The 21,149-nt window shown below is 36.2% G+C and overlaps 1 protein-coding gene across 2 annotated transcripts; it reads left to right on the top strand.

The window, feature by feature from the left end:
• Positions 1–1,512: 1,512 nt before the first annotated feature.
• Positions 1,513–8,983, top strand: LOC112754665 (alpha-L-arabinofuranosidase 1). Of its 2 annotated transcripts, none has more exons than XM_025802366.3 (18): positions 1,513–1,859; positions 2,596–2,797; positions 3,353–3,407; positions 3,622–3,833; positions 4,016–4,137; positions 4,246–4,399; positions 4,877–4,946; positions 5,242–5,387; positions 5,520–5,565; positions 5,664–5,716; positions 5,862–6,006; positions 6,249–6,367; positions 6,499–6,570; positions 6,674–6,777; positions 6,880–6,936; positions 7,140–7,338; positions 7,833–7,979; positions 8,638–8,983. In XM_025802366.3, exons 2-18 carry the CDS (start codon positions 2,627–2,629, stop codon positions 8,785–8,787), a joined length of 2,022 nt encoding a protein of 673 aa, XP_025658151.1. In that variant the 5' UTR covers positions 1,513–1,859; positions 2,596–2,626; the 3' UTR covers positions 8,788–8,983. The 2 variants fall into 2 exon arrangements, with proteins under 2 accessions (XP_025658151.1, XP_029149501.1); XM_029293668.2 differs by having other exon boundaries at positions 1,677–1,937.
• The last annotated feature ends 12,166 nt before the right edge of the window (positions 8,984–21,149 follow it).

The following is a 21,149-nucleotide window of genomic DNA, read 5'->3' as shown; positions in this document are numbered from 1 at the left end:
GCCCCATTACTATGAGCAATAGCTGACCTGATGGATTCTGTCGATCAGAGATAAGTCCTACACCATCACGTGTCACCACATGTTATCGTAAGTTACTAAGAAAAAAGTACCACGTCTCAGAAGTCTTTTCCTCCACTATGACAAATGCAATAGGCACGATATTGTTATTGCCATCTTTTGAAACTGTAACCAACAAACAACCCTTATATTTTCCATATAAATGAGTCTCGTCCACCTGCACTACTGGCTTACAAAGTCTGGATGCTTTAATACAAGGATAATAACTCCAGAAGACTCGATGTAGTACACGGATATTAGGAACCAAATCATCCCCCTGGTACACAAGCATTGTTTCAAAATGAACCACTCTTGACGGCTCGCTTCATCCGTCACATATTTGGTTTGAAATTGAACGAACCCACCAAACACAGATAAATGATACCTGTATAAAATACACGATACTCTCCTAGATATTTGAGAATTTAACTTCTCACAAATTACACTTTTTAATTCCACAAATGACAATGTGAACAAAATAACATCTAATGAATTTTCACATACAAATTGAACTCCTTCATATGTTTATAATAAAATTTGTCCATAATAATATATTTTTAATATAATTCTATCATCCATGATAATATACATATATAAAATACTCTCAATCTCACTATTTTTTTTTTAAAAGAATGGAGAAGAAAAACGAGAAAAGAGGAAGAACATTACTTCCTGAGATTTACAAATGATGAAAAAAAAAGAAGTGGGGAGTTTTGAGAAATTTGATATATATATATATATATATATATATAAACAAATAAATTAGACTGATTAGTGTTTTCTTGAATCAAAAAATTTTCTCAGTTCAAAAATTAATAGGTTCGATTTGAATTGTCTATAAATTTTACTCTACATAAATTAGACTGTTTAATTTGTATTTTTTTCTCTTTTTATAAAAAAACTAAATAGTCCAATTTTTTCTCCCTAGATTTAAGAAAGTAACACTATCACAACGGTATATATTTCTTAAAATTCCATAATCGAGTGTAACACACATGTGATCCGCATATTAAAAAAAATTAGCCTCGCCTATCATTGATGATAAAATAATTGTTCTACCTAAATATGCCACGCACCTAGTGCGATTGCGTCAAAGCCATACGACCGAAAAAAAAAAGGGTAGGTACAATACTATTCTTTCAATTCCATACGAAACTATCAAAAAAAAAAATTTGATGTATTGATATTCTAAAATATTTTATATATTTATTTAATTATATTTATTTTTTTAAATAATTATATATAATTAATATAAAAAATAATTTTTTTTATTAATATAATATTATTAGATGTATGTATAAAATTATTTTTTTAATAGTGTATTAAAATTAAATTAATAAAAAAAAGGGAAAACAGAAACTTAAACACCGCGATTCTTTGGTTTTCTGAGTTCAACTTGCAAGTTGCAACCTTTGAAGCAAAGTTAAATAAAAGAACCAAGATCCACACTCACTCAATCACGGTGGATGTTATAATATTTTTTTTTATTGTTTGAAATTTTAAAATTTTTTTATATTATTAATATTGTAATATACATTGGTGCAGTATTTTAGGAGATATTTTATTAATGGAGTTTTTAATTTTTATTGTATATTAATAACGTTATTAAACAATTAACAAGGTAAAGGAGTTTCAAAACTCTAAACAATAAAAGAGTATTGTAACATCCACCTTCTATCGGTCTCCTCTCTCTCTCTCCAATCCTCGCTTTTCTATAAAAGGAGAGAGCAGACAAATCCAAAGATTTCATTATTCATCGCCCACTTCCACAGCTCATCCTTTTTTTTCCTCCATTTTTCTAAGTAATTCACTACGACTCCACACTATTTCTTAGTCTCTTTCTCTCACCACTTCTCAGCTCGTGTTTTCAGCTTAAGCTTGTGAGATAAGAGTTCCTGTTATGAATTCTAAAACTCAATTATATAAGCGTTTATTCTATTTAACCTATTTAATTTGGTTTTTTCCTGTGTGAAATTTGACCCTTTTTTACTTTAACATACATGGAGAGAGTGCAGTGAGATTCTATGAAATACTAATGCATTCACTTTAATTCAAACTTCAGATATTAATTAATGGTTGTATTCAAAAGCGTTTCAGAACCATAAGTTCAATCTCAGTCCCTGCTTTACTTCTAGCCATCAATTCTTTTTTCTATTTTATTTTATTTTATTTTTTCGTTTGTTTTTGTTCATTTTGATAATTTAGTTAGTCATCTGAAAATTTGGATAACTTCTTTCCAGTTTTGGATTTTTCTGAATTAGAGTTCACATTGAACAGTTCCATCACATTACTGAAATGTTCATGGTGTTTGTAGCTGTTAAGTCTTAGTTGTTAAGTCATAGCTGCAAGTATCTTGTAGCTTAGCCTTTATATTTATCTTGTTCATGGTGTTTTTTCTGTTCTATCCAGATACCATAAAGAGGGTTGGTGCTTTTTGTCATATTCTAGGATTAAGCGGTGTTGTGATGCATTAAAACTGTTTGTTAACTTGCTTAAATGAAATGTTCCCTTTTTTTTCATTGCATTGTGTTGTTTCAGAGTGCAGATAGATTGAATGTTGTGATCCAAAATGGGTTCACATAGTGCTGTTCTACTCCAAGTGTTCATAGCCCTTTGCCTTGTTGTGTTCCAAAGTTCTGCTGTTAAAGTAGATGCTGATCTAAACACAACCCTCACTGTAGATGCTTCTGATTCATCTGGAAGTCCGATACCGGACACCCTTTTGGGAATATTCTTTGAGGTGAGACTAAGCTTATTTTCTCTCTCTCCAATCCTTTTGGAATTGCTATTTACATCGCAGTTTTGATCTGATGTGGAGGCTGTCAAGTCTTAGTTTCCCGTTATTTCAAGCATACACTATCTATCAACTGTGAGGATCATATCACCCCAAGAAATAAACAAATATTGTCCATATTAATTGGATTGTAATATGTTATAAATTAATTCAATTTTATGCTAATTAGTTCAAGAATTGCCCTTATTTCTGGTGTATAATAAATTTTTATCCTGAACTAGATTAGAGAGTAACTTGACTATAATGCATACAATTTGTAGAAGAGAAGCCTATGAATGTAAAGTCTGCAAGAGAAAAGAAAAAGATTTTACCAATGATATTGATATCTGAAGAGTTAAATTAATAGCCAGTAGGAATAAAAATATGGATTACCAAAGGAATCGCATTGGACTTTGAAGACTATAGACATTTGCTTTATGTAATGCACCTGTGTATCCGATTTGATATCACCTTGTGCTTCACATATCAGAAAGAGATTGATTTCTTGAATTTCATCTGCAGGAGATAAATCATGCTGGTGCCGGGGGATTGTGGGCAGAGCTCGTAAGCAACAGAGGTTATTTCCATGTTCCCAGAACTTTTAAATGACAAACTAACAGTGAAAAGTTTTTCCACAATATTTCATCTAAATCTTTTTATCACTTTCTTAAGAGAAGTGTATTAATATAATGGTTGAAGGGTGATCTTACTTTATCGTCGATCAAGAGTGAACTATTTTATTTAAAGAATGCCTTCGAGATCATTTGAAATATAATTAATTCTTGTTCCAGGATTTGAAGCTGGTGGACCTAATACTCCATCAAATATTGATCCCTGGGCAATTATTGGAAATGTATCATATATAAATGTCGAGACTGATCGTACCTCCCTGTTTGATCGCAATAAGATTGCACTTCGGTTGGAGGTGTTATGTGACACAACAGGTGACAATATCTGCCCAACTGGCGGAGTTGGTGTCTATAACCCTGGTTTCTGGGGCATGGTGAGACTAGTTGATATTTCCTTGCGTCTTTCAATTGTTTACAAAATGTTTTTAAGATTAAACACAGTCTATAGCTGTCATTTAGTTTCCATTATTTAGGTACAAATTTTAAATCAGAAACTCATTATGTTCAATCTATGATTGGAACTGAGAATACCTTTATTAACTTTATCTTCTTTCAGAATATCGAGCAAGGGAAGAAATACAAAGTGGTCTTCTATGTTCGTTCAACAGGATCAATCAACTTAGTAGTGTCATTCACCGGATCAAATGGTCTGGGAAACCTGGCTTCAGCTGAGATAACGTAAGTTCCATTCTGATTTTCTATAAGGACTCTTAACTGCTAAGCACAACAGTGTTAATTCCCGATTTCTTTTGCATCTGTACGTGATTCTAATAATGGTTCCTGCAGAGGTTCTGCTTCTGATGTTTCAAACTGGACAAAGGTAGAGACCATATTGGAGGCCAAGGCAACAGATCACAATGCAAGACTTCAATTAACAACAACCACAAAAGGTGTGATATGGTTCGACCAAGTGTCGGCTATGCCCCAGGACACATATAAGGTTGGTTTTATCCTGAATTTATTTCCTTATCTCAGATGATATATTTCCAACCCTAAATTTTCACAAGTACTTGTGTTGCGAAATGAGAGGAGGGATATTGATTGTTCACCAAACAATTGCTTGTTAAGGGACTTAGTTATTCTGTGAATCTCTTTCTTGTCATATCATTGTTAAATATACCATATATTTTAATCTTGATACATATCTGCTATTTTATACCATTTGACAATAAAAGGAAAATGAACATTATCAAAATAAAACTGGCTTAAAATGCCGTGTTTTATCACTTTTTAAGTGACTTATTCTTTAAGATAGCCCTTGTTTAGAGATAAAATTTGTACTAATGAAAAACTTTATATTCTCTGATGGAACTACAATATGCGTGAAATGTTATTCGTAATTGAACTCATTGTCGGCAATATTGCGTTCTCCTTTCCTTGCTCACTCTGTTAACATCTTCAACCTTGACTGCCGTAGGGACATGGTTTCCGGAGTGACCTTTTCGGAATGCTAGCAAATATGAAACCAAGATTTATCAGATTTCCAGGTATATACATAATTCAGGGAATGGAAAGGCTTGTTTTATTATTGGAACTCAGTGACTTGGTGCTGATCAAAACTCCTAGAGATAGTTAATCCATTTTAAGATTTTCTTGTTCTTTCCCTATGTCAAAGTGTAACATAATAAAGTTATCAATGTCAACAGGTCCCCTTTGTTTCACTTTCAATTATGCTGATAAAATTTTTAATGCGTGAAGAAACTATAGGTTCTTTCTATGAGTAACCTAATAATAGATTCAACTAACTTTGAGGGAATGCTAAATTTCATTATATTGTATTAGGTGGTTGTTTTGTTGAAGGAGAATGGTTAAGAAATGCGTTTCGATGGAAAGAAAGTGTTGGGCCATGGGAGGAGAGACCTGGCCACTTTGGTGATGTTTGGATGTATTGGACTGATGATGGACTCGGCTATTTTGAGTTTCTTCAAGTAAATTCCTATTTGCAATTATTATTCTGTGTATTAGGAATGTATGACTTTAATATTTTGTTGAAATCTTCCACCTTCTGGTATGCAAGTAAAATGACATGTATTTGCATTATTATTAATTTTCTTGATCAGCTAGCAGAGGATTTGGGTGCAGCACCAATTTGGGTGTTTAATAATGGTATTTATTTATTTATTTTGGTGTTTATTTTTCAATTAAGTTTTCTTTAATGTTTGATTACCTTGTCTCTGCCTTCTAATTGAATCTTTCATTTTTAGGTATCAGCCATCAAGATCAAGTTGATACAACTGCCGTTTTACCTTTCGTCCAAGTATATTATTTCACTGTTCTCTTCTCTTTCCCTCTTATTTTTTCCTCCCCCCCCCTCCCCCGCCCGGCCGCCCCTCTTCTCTCCTTTTATTTTCAAGAAACTAGGCTTCAGAATTGATCGAAAGATCACGAACTCCTGAATGCAGGAAGCCCTTGATGGAATTGAGTTTGCAAGAGGTGATGCCAGTTCAAAATGGGGTTCCCTTAGAGCTTCTATGGGACACCCAGAGCCATTTGATCTAAAATATGTCGCTGTTGGAAACGAGGATTGTAACAAAAAGAACTATAGAGGTATGTGTCTCCTTTTTTTTTTTCAATGTAAGAACATCATGTCTGGTATGTTCTTTATTAACATACCCTAAGACTTTGGGTTGTATATGCAAATATGAGAACCAACAATTACTGTTTGATTTCTATATTAGTTTGTGATATATTAAATTCTAATAAACAGTAATGGATTTCTTCTTAAGTCCCCTTAATAGAGTTACAGTAATTTGATGCGTTTTCCTTTCTGTTAAATTTTGATTGACCAGGAAACTACCTGAAATTCTATAGTGCCATAAGAAGTGCTTATCCAGATATCCAAATCATTTCTAATTGTGATGCTTCTTCTCAACCATTGAATCATCCAGCTGATTTATATGATTATCATGTAATATGTCTGCACAATTTTTTTATTGCAAACCTCAATAGAGTTTTGTTTCAGTTATGAGAATTAATATTCTTATATATTAATTATTGATCTACTTGAATAATCAATTTTCATACTCTTCTCATAATTAGCTTTATACAAATGCCAAGGACATGTTTTCCAGAGCAACTGCATTTGACCGTACATCTCGTACTGGACCAAAGGTTGGATGATCCCCTATTAAATACACCCTTGTATGCTTTGGTTATTGAGAAATGAAGTTCATGAACAAAATCATGAATGCTCAATCTGTTCAAATATGTACAGGCTTTTGTAAGTGAGTATGCTGTGACTGGATCCGATGCCGGGACAGGAAGCCTTAAGGCGGCTCTAGCTGAAGCTGGTTTCCTTATTGGACTAGAAAGGAACAGGTTGATTGTTTCTCCTCATGACATTTTAATTATGTTTCTTTATCTAGTTCGCTAACGACAAATATTTACCATTTTCCATTTCCACCTAATCTTCTGGCGTAGTGATGTTGTCCACATGATTAGCTATGCTCCACTTTTTGTGAATACAAACGATAGGAGGTAATTTCATATGATTTTACTTTGAATTTTGTTATCTATTCTCTTCTTTTCTTTTTGGTCTTGTCTGTGTATTAATTCCTTTATTTATATTTTAAAACAAAGGTTTGGGCTTTAATTGCTAAGATGGTGAATAAATTAACTACAGACTATAGTTGTTCATTGAATTACAACCAAACTTAGTTTGTATGTGTTTTTGTCTTAAGGTGGAACCCGGATGCAATTGTATTCAACTCCTATCAGTTCTATGGAACTCCTAGCTACTGGGTGCAACTATTCTTCTCGGAGTCAAGTGGAGCAACACTTCTTAAGGCATCGCTTCAGTCGACGCTATCTAATTCACTTGTTGCTTCAGCAATTACTTGGAAAAATCCTGTAGATGGGAACAATTATATACGGATAAAGGTAACAAACAAGTTTTGTATTTGTTATACATGTCTTTGACCCATTTTAATACCTTTCTAAATTGATATTCTATTTGCTTTTTTTCCTTAGTTATAGTTAACTGCGTAAAGTTGGACTCATTGGACTTGCATAAAAAATTCTCTTATAATTTTTTTAATATACTGGTCTCGCCCCTTATTTTGCACATTTTTTGGATGTTGATAGCGGTATCAAATGTCTTAGGTTGTTAGAAAATCACAAGGATCAAGACTAAATACAATTATGCTTTTTGCTTTGGTGTGTGAAATAAAATTGTAATTAAACTGGATATTAAATATACATTGATCTCCCGAGATATTTTGATAATTATACACTTGGTACTTTCATATTGCATAAAATATAGCAGTAAACTCCCTGAGAAGATAAGAGAGGTCAATGTCATGCGCGAGAGAGTGTTTTGCTATAAATCTTTTCTCACTGGCACTGTGCTCACTCTGGAGCAATGGCTTCTGCAGGTTGTGAACTTCAACCTCAACGCAGTAAACCTTCACATCTCTTTTAATGGATTGGACCCAAACACAGTGCAGTTGTCCGGTTCAACCAAGACTGTGCTTACATCTTCAAGTTTAACCGATGAGAATTCCTTCTCACAACCAAAGAAGGTACCTAAAGCTTCTCTTTCAAGTTTAGCTTATTACTTCCTTTTCCCCATGCATGTTTATTTTAGCATATATAGTTCTGAATAACCATTCCATGATTTATGCTAATGTTCTAACTCTTTTAGATGTCATCAGTAGTTAAAAGTTTAATCATCTTAAAGTTACATCACATGGTTTCAACTACTAAAAGCTTTTAGTGCATGAGCATGATTAAGAGTAACTTTTGAAAGATTATATCGCTGGCAAAATTACCTATAGAAGAACGAAAATTCGTCTGAATGTCCAAAAAACTTGATTCGTTTGACAAATCTACTCAAAATTTTCCTTTGATGTTTGAATTTTTGTTCCTCCATGTGTAATTTTGTTGCAACATTATATTTAACAGACAATTTTGGTACTTCGATTTTACAATTAAAGATTTAAAAGAGAAAGTATACTTTTAGTTATTCAACCTTTTTTTTTAATTGTAAAAATTCTCAATTTTTTTAGAATTTAAGATTTAGGATTAAGAGTTTATGACTTATGATGTAGAATTGAAGATAAACAAATTAATTTTAAAAAATTGGCTGACGTTGACTGAAAAATGTTAGCTCCCTAGATTTAAAAAGATGTTGAAAATGTTAAAATAGCTTATATGATGCTTTTTAATACGTGGATGCAGGTGGTGCCAATCCAGAGTCTACTTCAAAGTGTTGGAAGGGAAGTGAATGTTGTAGTGCCCCCATATTCCTTCACATCATTTGATTTTCTGAAGCAGTCCACTAATCTTGAGATTATAAGGAGTGATTCCTCTTCAAGGGCTTCTATTTAATAAAGTCACACACGAAAGAATTAAAATAAATAAATTAATTAAAGAAAGGAAGAAAGAGAAGAGGATGAGAGCGGGGTTGGTATATGCTATAGTTACCAAGTGCTGCAAGGTTGGAATCACTTGCTACTCTAATCTGTAATGTAACTAAATAATTTATGGTGTAAATAATATTCATCTGGTTTCAAGTTTCATATGATTTCAGAACTGTACATTTTTTTCTGTCCTTCCAATTTAAGATTTGAGAATAACAAAGGATATGCATAAACATGATAAACAATAAGTACACGGGTTAAATTATCCTTTGTAGAGGGATTTACAATTAGGGTTTGCTAAAAGTATACGAGGTTAAGAATACAAAAGTGAAAAAAAAAATTAATGAGAAAATGATTTTTATAGCTTTCATATCATTGAAATTTTGAAATCTTATAAAAAAAAATTAATTCTGTATTCTTAATGAATGCTGCAAAGATATGAAACATATGGTAGCTAAACCCCCAATTTCAGATAAATATGTCTGCGTACATAGATACTCACGGAGGCAGACTTTTTTCCTTCAAATGTCACATGTATCCCAACTAAAAAGTAGAAATGGGGGAAGGTACCATTCATGCAATTAATTAAATGAAAAATATTTATGTAATTTAAATTGAAGCTTGAAAAAAATGGTTATGTAGATGAAACCTACATGAATTAATTATATTAATAGAAAATTTAAAAAGTAAAACCTAAATTAAAGGAAAAGAAATCTTATTATGATGAAAATTAATTAATTATATTAGCTAACTACAAAATAACTATTATTTTTCAACCAAAAAAATTATGATTCGAGTCATATATTGCATTTGCCTTCTTGTTAATAAGCCAAATATCTAAACTACAATATTATTACGGAATAGGAATGCTAGATGACCATTAAATCACTTAGTCATCAATATTTAAAAGTACGAGATAAAGTATGATGTTAGATTACTAGACTAAAAAAACTATACTAAAAGAATTGAGTTAATAGCTAAATGATGACAAAAAATAATAAATTCTGATGACTCTCTGTATTTCTCTTACGGAATAAATAATAGTTAAAACTAATCTCAGTTATGTTGAACACCTCTTCAGAATTTCTTTCTTCTAAAATAGTTTTTTTTTTTCGTTTGAAAAAAATGTTTTAGATATTTTTTAAACCTAAAGAAATCAACACCTGATAGTCAATTAGGCAATCCTAAACTCTAACATTCAAGTCTAGGATTCTATATAAATCCCAACAGGATAACATACTAAATCTCAGCTACAATGATACACTTCTAATCTCAGTCCTTTTTACTACATTCTCGACATCCTTATTCCGAACATCACAGTTGATCATTGTTCAGTACTTAATTCAGTAAAAACAAGTACAAGTAAAGCAACACAAGTCAAGCACAATTAGGCAAATAATACAGATAACAACTAGTCACAATAAGCAATTAGGTAAATTAAAGACAATTAAGCAGTACCAAACAACGGCAATCAAATGCAGTATGATGCATGCCTGTCCTATTAGTCATAAGCTCACGTGTCAGTTAAATTGCCAGAACCCGATACATCCGGTAGTTAACCCGATATTGTCTCTCTGTTTCATTTCCACACTCTTAGGATATAGTGCCCACCACACTCTATACAAACAGAGAGAGATCCACGAACAAGCAGGATTTTACCACCATCCTTGCTCGGGCTACAACCACAAGTGAACCTACAAGTAGGATAACACCACTGTCCTTGCTAAACACAATCCAATATGCAAGCGGGATAACATCACCATCCTTGCCATTCCAGCCATTCAGGTCAAAACCATTCGTTGTTAATATCTTTTATCAATTTCATAAGTCATTTAACTCATTAATCCCAGTCTTTCATCAATTTGTCAATTTCTTTAATACGTGAGTGGGATAAAAGCTCTGTCCTCACTGCGGACTTGATAAAACCACCATCATTGCTAGGCAAGAAACCAAGCATAGTGATTTATGCACTGCACAAGCGGGATTACACCACCGTCCTTGCAGGCAAAATACCAAGCATAGTGGTTTACGCACTACACAAGCGAGATTATACTACCGTCCTTGCCAGGCAAGAAACCATCATCATATCCTAAACCAGTTTATAATTCCATCCAGTTTGGGAAGATTAAACCAAATTAACATAACCCCATTCATTTATTAGCTACTCCAATCTCATTATTCTGTGAGCGGGAGAACACCACCGTCCTCACTGCAGATGGGACAAAGCCGCCATCCCCGCAACAATGTCATCCGATCAAACCAAACGTTTATCCGGAAATATTTCAATTCAATCCGTTTAGCATACTCACACTCATCCAGGTCTTAAAACTGGTCATCATACCTTAAATAGGGGTTATAGAGGTAAAAAAAGTAGAGTGGATAGACAAAAATAGTTAAAATAAATATTTTCAGCAAAACAACACATTCGTGCGTACGCATATCTCATGCGTACGCATGACGGCGTGAGTCTCCTTTGGTGTGTGCGCATGGTACGCGCATGAAAAGCATTTGATTCTGGAAATGCAAGTCGTGCGTACGCATGGGTCATGCATGCACATGACTTTGCTTAGTGTATGTGCATGGTACGCGCATGAAGCTCTTTTAATTCTGTAACTCCTCTCATGTGTACGCATCGGTCGTGTGTACGCGTGATCCCTGTTTTCTGCTGAATTCTGTTTTTAATCCCAAACTTTAAACGCGCATCACGTTTTTGTTAAAAATTATTTTTCGTCTGTTCTTCGAACGTCGTGAACTACTTAGACCCAATTTTCATTTAAGATAAGTTTCACAAGATTTGAGGGTCCGAGAATCAAGTTATGGCCTATCGAAGTTGGTTAAAAATAAAGTTTTTTACCTAATTGCACAATTGCTCAACTCCAACAATTCTCAATCCAATCCAACTTAAAAAAATGCCAAAACCTCACCTAAGCATAGTCAACATGTATACATCAATTCTTTACCTTTTTTAGCCACTTCATACAAATAAAAAAAAATTCCAAGTCCAATCTTTAACACTCATACTCATGCATCAGTATATCACGACCAACTTAATCAATCATTATTACTACATTAATTGCAACATAATCACTCCACCACTTACTTTCACTTACCATATGGGGGATTTCTCACCCCAATCACGGCCTCGAGCCCAATATTTATACACATTGCCATAATAAGCAACACAATCAACCATCTCACTCAAATTAACCTATATCACACATCAATCATTTAATTCACAACTCACATTAACACATAATCTATCATCAGCATACAACATTTTATTCAATCCTATCCTAGGGAAATTAACTAGGCATTCATATAACTTTACATAATTGATGAGCAGATATTTTATACGCTTTTTGGGGTTAATTTCATATAGTTTTTAGTGTGTTTTAGTTAGTTTTTAGTTTATTTTCAGTAGTTTCTAGGAAAAATTCATATTTCTGGACTTTACTATGAGTTTGTGTATTTTTCTGTGATTTCAGGTATTTTCTGGCTGAAATTGAGGGAACTGAGTAAAAATCTGATTCAGGCTGAAAAAGGACTGCTGATGCTGTTAGATTCTGACCTCCCTGCACTCAAAGTGGATTTTCTGGAGCTACAGAACTCCAAATGGCGCGCTCTCAATTGCGTTGGAAAGTAGACATCCAGGGCTTTCCAACAATATATAATAGTTTATACTTTGCTCAAGGATAGACGATGTAAACTGGCGTTCAACGCCAGTTTCATGTTGCAGTCTGGCGTCCAGCGCTAGAAATAAGTTACAAGTTGGAGTTCAACGCCAGAAACAGGTTACAACCTGGCGTTGAACGCCCAAAACAGCCCAGGCACGTGAGAAGCTTAAGTCTCAGCCCCAGCACACACCAAGTGGGCCCCAGAAGTGGATTTCTGCACTATCTATCATAGTTTACTCATTTTCTATAAACCCAGGTTACTAGTTTAGTATTTAAACAACTTTTAGAGACTTGTCTTGGATCTCATGACATTTTTAGATCTGAACTTTGTACCTTTTGACGGCATGAGTCTCTAAACTCCATTGTTGGGAGTGAGGAGCTCTGCTGTGTCTCGATGAATTAATGCAAGTATTTATATTTTCCATTCAAACATGCGTGTTCCTATCTAAGATATCCATTCGCACTTCAATATGAATGTGATGAACGTGACAATCATCATCATTTCTCCACGAACGCGTGCCTGACAACCACTTACATTCCACCGTAGAATGAATGAATATCTCTTAGATCTCTTAATCAGAATCTTCGTGGTATAAGCTAGATTGATGGCAGCATTCAAGAGAATCCGGAAAGTCTAAACCTTGTCTGTGGTATTCCGAGTAGGATTCAGGGATTGAATGACTATGACGAGCTTCAAACTCGCGAGTGCTGGGCGTAGTGACAGACGCAAAAGGATAGTAAATCCTATTCCGGTACGATTGAGAACCTGCAGATGATTAGCCGTGCGGTGACAGCACATCTGGACCCTTTTCACTGGAAGGATGGATGGTAGCCATTGACAACGGTGATCCACCAACACACAGCTTGCCATAGGAGGACATGCGTGCGTGAATCAGAAAACAGAGGAAAGCAGAATTTCAGAAGACAAAGCATCTCCAAAACTCCAACATATTCTCCATAATTGCATACAAGTATAATTTGTGTTCTGCCCTTTTATTCCTTGCAATCAAATTTGATAAGTGAATTATTTTATTGTTTTCCTGACTAAGAGTTACAAGATAACCATAGATTTCTTCAAGCCAACAATCTCCATGGGATCGACCCTTACTCACGTAAGGTATTACTTGGACGACCCAGTGCACTTGCTGGTTAGTGGTACGAGTTGTAAAAAGTGTGATTTACAATTTCGTGCACCAAGTTTTTGGCGCCGTTTCCGGGGATTGTTTGAGTTTGGACAACTGACAGTTTATTTTGTTGCTTAGATTAGGAAAAATTTTTCTTTTTGGTTTAGAGTCTTTTATTATTTATAGCTCAATTAGCTAGAGCGTGGTGCTTATGTTCTTAGTAATTGGCTAGCGTTTTTTTTAAAATCTTTTTCAATAATAATTTTTCTTTGAATAAATCTTGCGCCAAACTTTAAGTTTGGTGTTTTCTTGTTGATTTTTCTTTGTTTTTCAAAAATTTTAGTTTGGTTTTCTAAAAATTTTAAGTATGGTGTTCTTTCTTCATGTTCTTGTGTTCTTGTGAGTCTTCAAAGTGTTCTTGAGTTTCCTTGTATCTTGATCTTAAAATTTTTAAGTTTGGTGTTCTTTGGTGTTTTCCCTCCAAAATTTTCGAAAACAAGGAGTGTTAGATCTAAAAATTTTAAATATTGTACTATCTTATTGTTTTTCTCTCTCCTCTTTAAATCCAAAAATATCTTTTCTCTCTATTTTAAAGCAAATTTTCGAAATTTACCTTTAAAATTCAGATTTTTATTTCAAAATTTAAAACCTTTTTCAAAAATCATTATATCCTTTTCAAAACTTCCTAACCACTTTCTCTCTCCTCATTTTTTCGAAAATCTTCACCTATTTTTATTTATTTTATTTTTGAAATAAATAAATAATTAAATAAACAAAAATATTTTCTTCTATTTTACATCATCTCCCTTTCTCCATCATGGACCTAAGCAGAAATGAACAGTCCAGGAGGACTCTGGGGTCATATGCTAACCCCTCTACTGCTTCATATGGGAGTAGTATCTGCATACCCTCCATTGGAGTCAGTAGCTTTGAGTTGAATCCTCAGCTCATTATCATGGTGCAGTAAAGTTGCCAGTATTCCGGTCTTCCACAGGAAGAACCTACAGAGTTTCTGGCACAGTTTTTACAGATTGCTGACACAGTACATGATAAGGAAGTAGATCAGGATGTCTACAGATTATTACTGTTTCCATTTGCTGTAAAAGACCAAGCTAAAAGGTGGTTAAATAACCAACCTAAGGCTAGCATAAGGACATGGAAACAGCTGACAGAAAAATTCCTAAACCAATTCTTTCCTCCAAAACGGATGACACAGCTAAGGCTGGACATCCAAGGCTTTAAACAAGGGGATAATGAATCTCTTTATGATGCCTGGGAGAGATATAGAGAGATGCTACGAAAATGCCCCTCTGAAATATTTTCAGAGTGGGTTCAGTTAGACATCTTCTATTATGGACTTACAGAAAGAGCTCAAATCTCTCTAGACTACTCAGCTGGTGGATCTATCCACATGAGAAAGACAATTGAAGAAGCTCAAGAGCTCATTGATACAGTTGCCAGAAATCAGCATCTGTACCTAAGCAGTGACCCTTCCATGAAAGAAGAGGTTAAAACAGTAACTGCTGAACTCAGTCCTGTAAAACAAGCTGCTGAATTCAATCAGCAACTGGACTTTCTAACAAAGCAGTTAGCCAAATTCAAGGATAGACTACAAGAGACAAGGATGGCTAACATAAATATGGAAGAACAATTGAAGCAAACAAAGCAGCAGCTGTCAAAACAAATAACAGAAGAATGCCAAGCAGTTAAATTAAGAAGTGGGAAGACATTAAATACCCCACCTCAAGGCAGCAAGAAGCCAAGAAATGAGCAAACCACCCAAAATCCACCTGAGGACAGTAAGAGCCCAGGGAAAAATAACTCTGGCGCTAAAACACCAGAAATTGGGTGGAAGGCTGGCGCTGAACGCCCAGACCATGCTCAGGACTGGCGTTCAACGCCAGAAACAAGCAAGGATCTGGCGTTGAACGCCCAAAAGAAGCACAGTTCTGGCGTTCAGACGCCAGGAACAGATGAGGAGCTGGCGTCTAACGTCACTCCAGCTTCTAACTCTGGTACTCAATTGCTAGTGAGGGATTAGACACACACAAGTGCTGATGACAACCCATCTACAAAGGCTTCTTCAACCACTTTTGTAGGAAATAAATCTACAGTAACTAAGGTTGAGGAATATAAAGCCAAGATACCTTATCCTCAAAAACTCCGCCAAGAGGAGCAGGATAAGCAATTTTCTCGCTTTGCAGATTATCTCAGGACTCTTGAAATAAAGATTCCATTTGCAGAGGCACTTGAGCAAATACCTTCTTATGCCAAGTTCATGAAAGAGATCTTGAGTCATAAGAAGGATTGGAGAGAAACTGAAAGAGTTCTCCTCACTGAAGAATGCAGTGCAGTCATTCTGAAAAGCTTTCCTGAAAAGCTTAAAGACCCTGGGAGTTTTCTGATACCATGCACATTAGAAGGTAATTGCACCAAGACAGCTTTATGTGATCTTGGGGCAAGCATCAACCTAATACCTGCATCCACTATCAGAAATCTTGGTTTAACTGAAGAAGTTAAACCAACCCGGATATGTCTCCAACTTGCTGATGGCTCCATTAAATACCCATCCGGCGTGATTGAAGACATGATTGTCAGAGTTGGGTCATTCGCCTTTCCCACTGACTTTGTAGTGCTGGAAATGGAGGAGCACAAGAGTGCTACTCTCATTCTAGGAAGACCCTTCCTAGCAACTGGACGAACTCTCATTGATGTCCAACAGGGGGAAATAACCCTGAGAGTCAATGATGATGAGTTTAAGATAAATGCTGTCAAAGCCATGCAGCATCCAGACACATCAAAAGACTACATGAAAGTTGATCTTATTGACTCTTTGGTAGAAGAGATCAACATGGCTGTGAGTCTCGAATCAGAGTTGGAAGACATATTTAAAGATGTTCAGCCTGATTTGGAGGATTCAGAGGAAATAAAAAAGCCTCTGAAATTTCCTCTGGAAGAGGAAAAACCTCCTAAACCCGAGCTCAAACCATTACCACCATCCCTGAAATATGCATTTCTGGGAGAAGGTGACACTTTTCCAGTGATCATAAGCTCTGCTTTAAATCCACAGGAAGAGGAAGCACTTATTCAAGTGCTAAGGACACACAAGACAGCTCTTGGGTGGTCCATAGGTGACCTTAAGGGCATAAGCCCAGCTAGATGCATGCACAAAATCTTATTGGAGGATAATGCTAAACCAGTGGTTCAACCACAGAGGCGGCTAAATCCAGCCATGAAGGAAGTGGTGTAGAAAGAGGTCACCAAATTACTGGAGGCTGGGATTATTTATCCTATTTCTGACAGCCCCTGGGTGAGCCCTGTCCAAGTTGTCCCCAAAAAGGGAGGCATGACAGTGGTTCATAATGAAAAGAATGAACTGGTTCCTACAAGAACAGTTACAGGGTGGCGCATGTGTATTGACTATAGAAGGCTCAATACAGCCACCAGAAAGGATCATTTTCCTTTACCATTCATAGACCAGATGCTAGAAAGACTGGCAGGTCATGATTATTACTGCTTTTTGGATGGCTACTCAGGCTATAACCAGATTGTAGTAGATCCCCAGGATCAAGAGAAAACAGCATTCACATGTCCATCTGGAGTGTTTGCTTATAGAAGGATGCCATTTGGGCTGTGTAATGCGCCTGCAACCTTCCAGAGATGCATGCTCTCTATTTTCTCTGATATGGTGGAAAAATTTCTGGAAGTCTTCATGGATGACTTCTCAGTATATGGAGACTCATTCAGCTCCTATCTTGATCACCTGAAACTAGTTCTGAAAAGATGCCAAGAGACCAACCTGGTTTTAAACTGGGAAAAATGTCACTTTATGGTGACTGAAGGGATTGTCCTTGGGCAAAAAATTTCAAACAAGGGAATAGAGGTAGATCAAGCAAAAATAGAGGTAATTGAAAAATTACCACCACCTGCCAATGTTAAGGCAATTAGAAGCTTTCTGGGGCATGCAGGATTCTATAGGAGGTTTATAAAGGATTTTTTAAAAATTGCAAAACCTCTGAGTAATTTGCTAGCTGCTGACATGCCATTTGTGTTTGACACAGAGTGTCTGCAGGCGTTTGAAACGCTGAAAGCCAAGCTGGTCACAGCACCAGTTATTTCTGCACCAGACTGGACATTACCATTTGAGCTAATGTGTGATGCCAGTGATCACGCCATTAGTGCAGTACTGAGGCAGAGGCATGACAAGCTTCTGCATGTCATTTATTATGCTAGCCGTGTTTTGAATGATGCCCAGAAAAATTACACAACCATAGAAAAAGAATTGCTTGCAGTGGTTTATGCCATTGACAAGTTTAGATCATACTTAGTAGGATCAAAAGTGATTGTGTACACAGATCATGCTGCTCTTAAATATCTACTCACAAAGCAGGATTCAAAACCCAGACTCATAAGATGGTTGTTGCTTCTGCAAGAGTTTGATATAGAAATAAGAGACAGAAAAGGGACAGAGAACCAAGTGGCTGACCATCTGTCCCGGATAGAGCCAATAGAAGGGATGTCATTCCCCTCTCTTGAAATATCTGAGACCTTTCCTGATGAGCATTTGTTTTTAATTCAGGAAACACCATGGTTTGCAGACATTGCAAACTACAAAGCTGCAAGGTTCATTCCCAAGGAGTACAACAGGCAACAAAAGAAAAAATTAAATACTGATGCAAAGTACTACTTATGGGATGAACCCTATCTCTTTAAGAGATGTGCAGATGGCATAATCCGTAGGTGTGTGCCTAAAGAAGAAGCACAAAGGATCTTATGGCATTGCCATGGGTCACAATATGGAGGTCATTTCGGAGGTGAGCGAACAGCCACCAAGGTCCTCCAATGTGGCTTCTACTGGCCTACACTCTACAGAGATTCCCGAGAGTTTGTACGTAACTGTGATAGTTGCCAGAGAGCTGGTAATTTGCTTCACAGTTACGCCATGCCTCAACAAGGAATCTTGGAGATTGAGTTGTTTGATGTATGGGGTATTGATTTCATGGGGCCTTTCCCACCATCATACTCAAACACTTATATTCTGGTGGCAGTTGACTATGTATCAAAATGGGTTGAGGCCATTGCCACACCCACCAATGATACTAAAACAGTGCTGAAGTTCCTCCAGAAACATATATTTAGCAGTTTTGGTGTTCCCAGGGTACTAATCAGTGATGGGAGCACTCACTTCTGCAACAAATAGCTTTACTCTGCCATGGTCCGGTATGGGATTCGCCACAAGGTGGTGACTCCATATCATCCACAGACAAATGGGCAAGCTGAAGTCTCTAACAGAGAACTAAAAAGAATCCTGGAACGGACTGTAAGTACCCGTAAAAAGGATTGGGCACGAAGCTTGGATGATGCTCTGTGGGCTTACAGAACAGCATTCAAGACTCCTATAGGGACCTCTCCATACCAACTTGTGTATGGTAAGGCATGCCACCTGCCCGTGGAACTGGAACATAAAGCCTACTGGGCAACCAGATTCCTAAACTTTGATGCCAAATTAGCTGGAGAAAAAAGATTGCTCCAGCTAAATGAGCTAGAGGAATTCAGATTCACTGCTTTCGAAAATGCCAAGCTTTATAAAGAGAAATAAAAAAAGTGGCATGACAGAAAGCTGTCATCTAGAATCTTTGAACCAGGACAAAAGGTTCTGTTGTTTAACTCTAGGCTCAGGCTATTCCCCGGGAAACTGAAGTCCCGGTGGAGGGGACCATATGTGATTACAAGTGTATCACCATATGGTTATGTGGAGCTTCAAGATATTGATTCTGATAAGTTCATTGTTAATGGACAGAGAATCAAGCACTATCTTGAAGGCAATATTGAGCAAGAGTGCTCAAGACTGAAGCTAAATTAAAAGCTCAGCAAGGTCCAGCTAAAGACAATAAAGAAGCGCTTGCTGGGAGGCAACCCAGCCATGGGGCATCACTTCCTCTAAGTATTTTGCCCTGTTCTTGATTTTATTTGTTTATATAAAGTTCACTGACACTAAGGTAAAGAGTCAATTGTATAAGTTCACAGGGTTATAGAAGGATTTTGCACACAAAACAGAGAAAAAGAGCTCACTGGCAAGAAAACGCCAGTAATAGTCTGTTTTGGGCGTTCAACGCCCAAAAGAAGCATCCACTGGGCGTTGAACGCCAGTAAGGATAGCCATCTGGGTGTTAAACGCCAGAAAGAAGCATCTTCTGGGTGTTGAACGCCAGAAAGAAGCTCTTTCTGGCGTTTAATGCCAGATTTACAGCGTCTTGGACGTTCAGAAAAACGCCCAGTGACAAAGGAGTTCCTGGCATTCAACGCCAGAAAGAAGCAACAGCTGGGCGTTGAACGCCCAGGAGAAGCAGCAGTTGGGCGTTGAACGCCCAAAACATGCAGCGTTTGGGCGTTCAAACGCCAAGATGGTGGGGAGGAGGTAAATTCGTTTTTTCTTCATATTTTTCATTTTAATCTTAATTTTCATGTTTCAATTCATGATTTCTTGCATAAACATGTTACAAACCCTGATTTCTAAAATCCCTAATTTCTAAAAACCCTTCTTTAAAAATATTAAATGTATCTTAATCCATAAGCACAAATCCTTTTTTTTCAATCCAATTCAACTCTTTTTCAAAATTTTCAAAACAAATCTATCTCTTTTCATTCAAAAATCTTTCAACTAATCAATATCTTTTTCAAATCTCCATATTATCTTTTTCAAAAATCTAATTTTATCTTTTTCAAATATCTTTCATATCTTTTCAATTTTAAATTATATATTTTCTTATCATACTTATTTTTTTAAAAATCATATCTTCTATCTTATCTTTCTCCCTATTTTCGAAAACCCCCCTCCCTTTTAAAAACCCATTCGGCCTCCTTCCTCTCATCCACCATCCTACACTAGCTCTCCTTTTATCCCTCTCCTTTCTTTTCTTTTGCTTGAGGACAAGCAAACCTCTAAGTTTGGTGTGTTTATCCGTGATCATTAAACCATACCCACTAAGATCATGGCTCCTAAAGGAAAACAACCCACTCCAAGAGGCAAGAAAGAGAGTGTTCCAAAACCACTTTGGAATCAAGGAAAGTTCTTAACTAAAGAACATTCAAACCATTATTACAAAATAATGGGTCTAAGATCAGTGATCCCGGAAGTTAGATTCGATCTGAAAGAAGACGAATATCCGGAGATCCAGGAGCAAATTTGAATCAGGAACTGGGAGATCCTAGCTAATTCTGAAACGAAAGTGGGAAGGAATATGGTCCAGGAGTTCTATGCTAATATGTGGCAAACAGACAAGCAAAGACTATCTGGATCTGCTCTTTATGACTATCGGACCTTGGTCAGAGGAAAGATTGTTCATACCCACCCTGACAAGATCAGGGAGATCTTAAAGCTACCTCAGCTGAAAGATGATCCAGACTCCTTCAATAGGAGAATGATGAGAACAGACAAGGGCCTGGATAAGATTCTAGAGGATATATGTATCCCTGGAGCTAGGTAGACCACCAGCACGAAGGGTGTCCCAAATCAACTCAAAAGAGAAGAT

The sequence above is a fragment of the Arachis hypogaea genome, chromosome 16 (assembly GCF_003086295.3).
Source record: "Arachis hypogaea cultivar Tifrunner chromosome 16, arahy.Tifrunner.gnm2.J5K5, whole genome shotgun sequence".
NCBI classification, from domain to species: Eukaryota; Viridiplantae; Streptophyta; class Magnoliopsida; order Fabales; family Fabaceae; genus Arachis; species Arachis hypogaea.
The sequence above is the reverse complement of the archived record's forward strand: the minus strand, read 5'-3'. Positions and strand labels throughout refer to the sequence as shown.

Bases quoted from the DNA above. Each gene is read 5' to 3' on its own strand.
- LOC112754665 (XM_025802366.3), top strand. From the start codon at position 2,627: ATGGGTTCACATAGTGCTGTTCTACTCCAAGTGTTCATAGCCCTTTGC. The intron at 4,947-5,241 runs GTATATACATAA...ATATTGTATTAG, and splicing joins AAGATTTATCAGATTTCCAG to GTGGTTGTTTTGTTGAAGGA. The intron at 5,566-5,663 runs GTATTTATTTAT...TTTCATTTTTAG, and splicing joins AATTTGGGTGTTTAATAATG to GTATCAGCCATCAAGATCAA.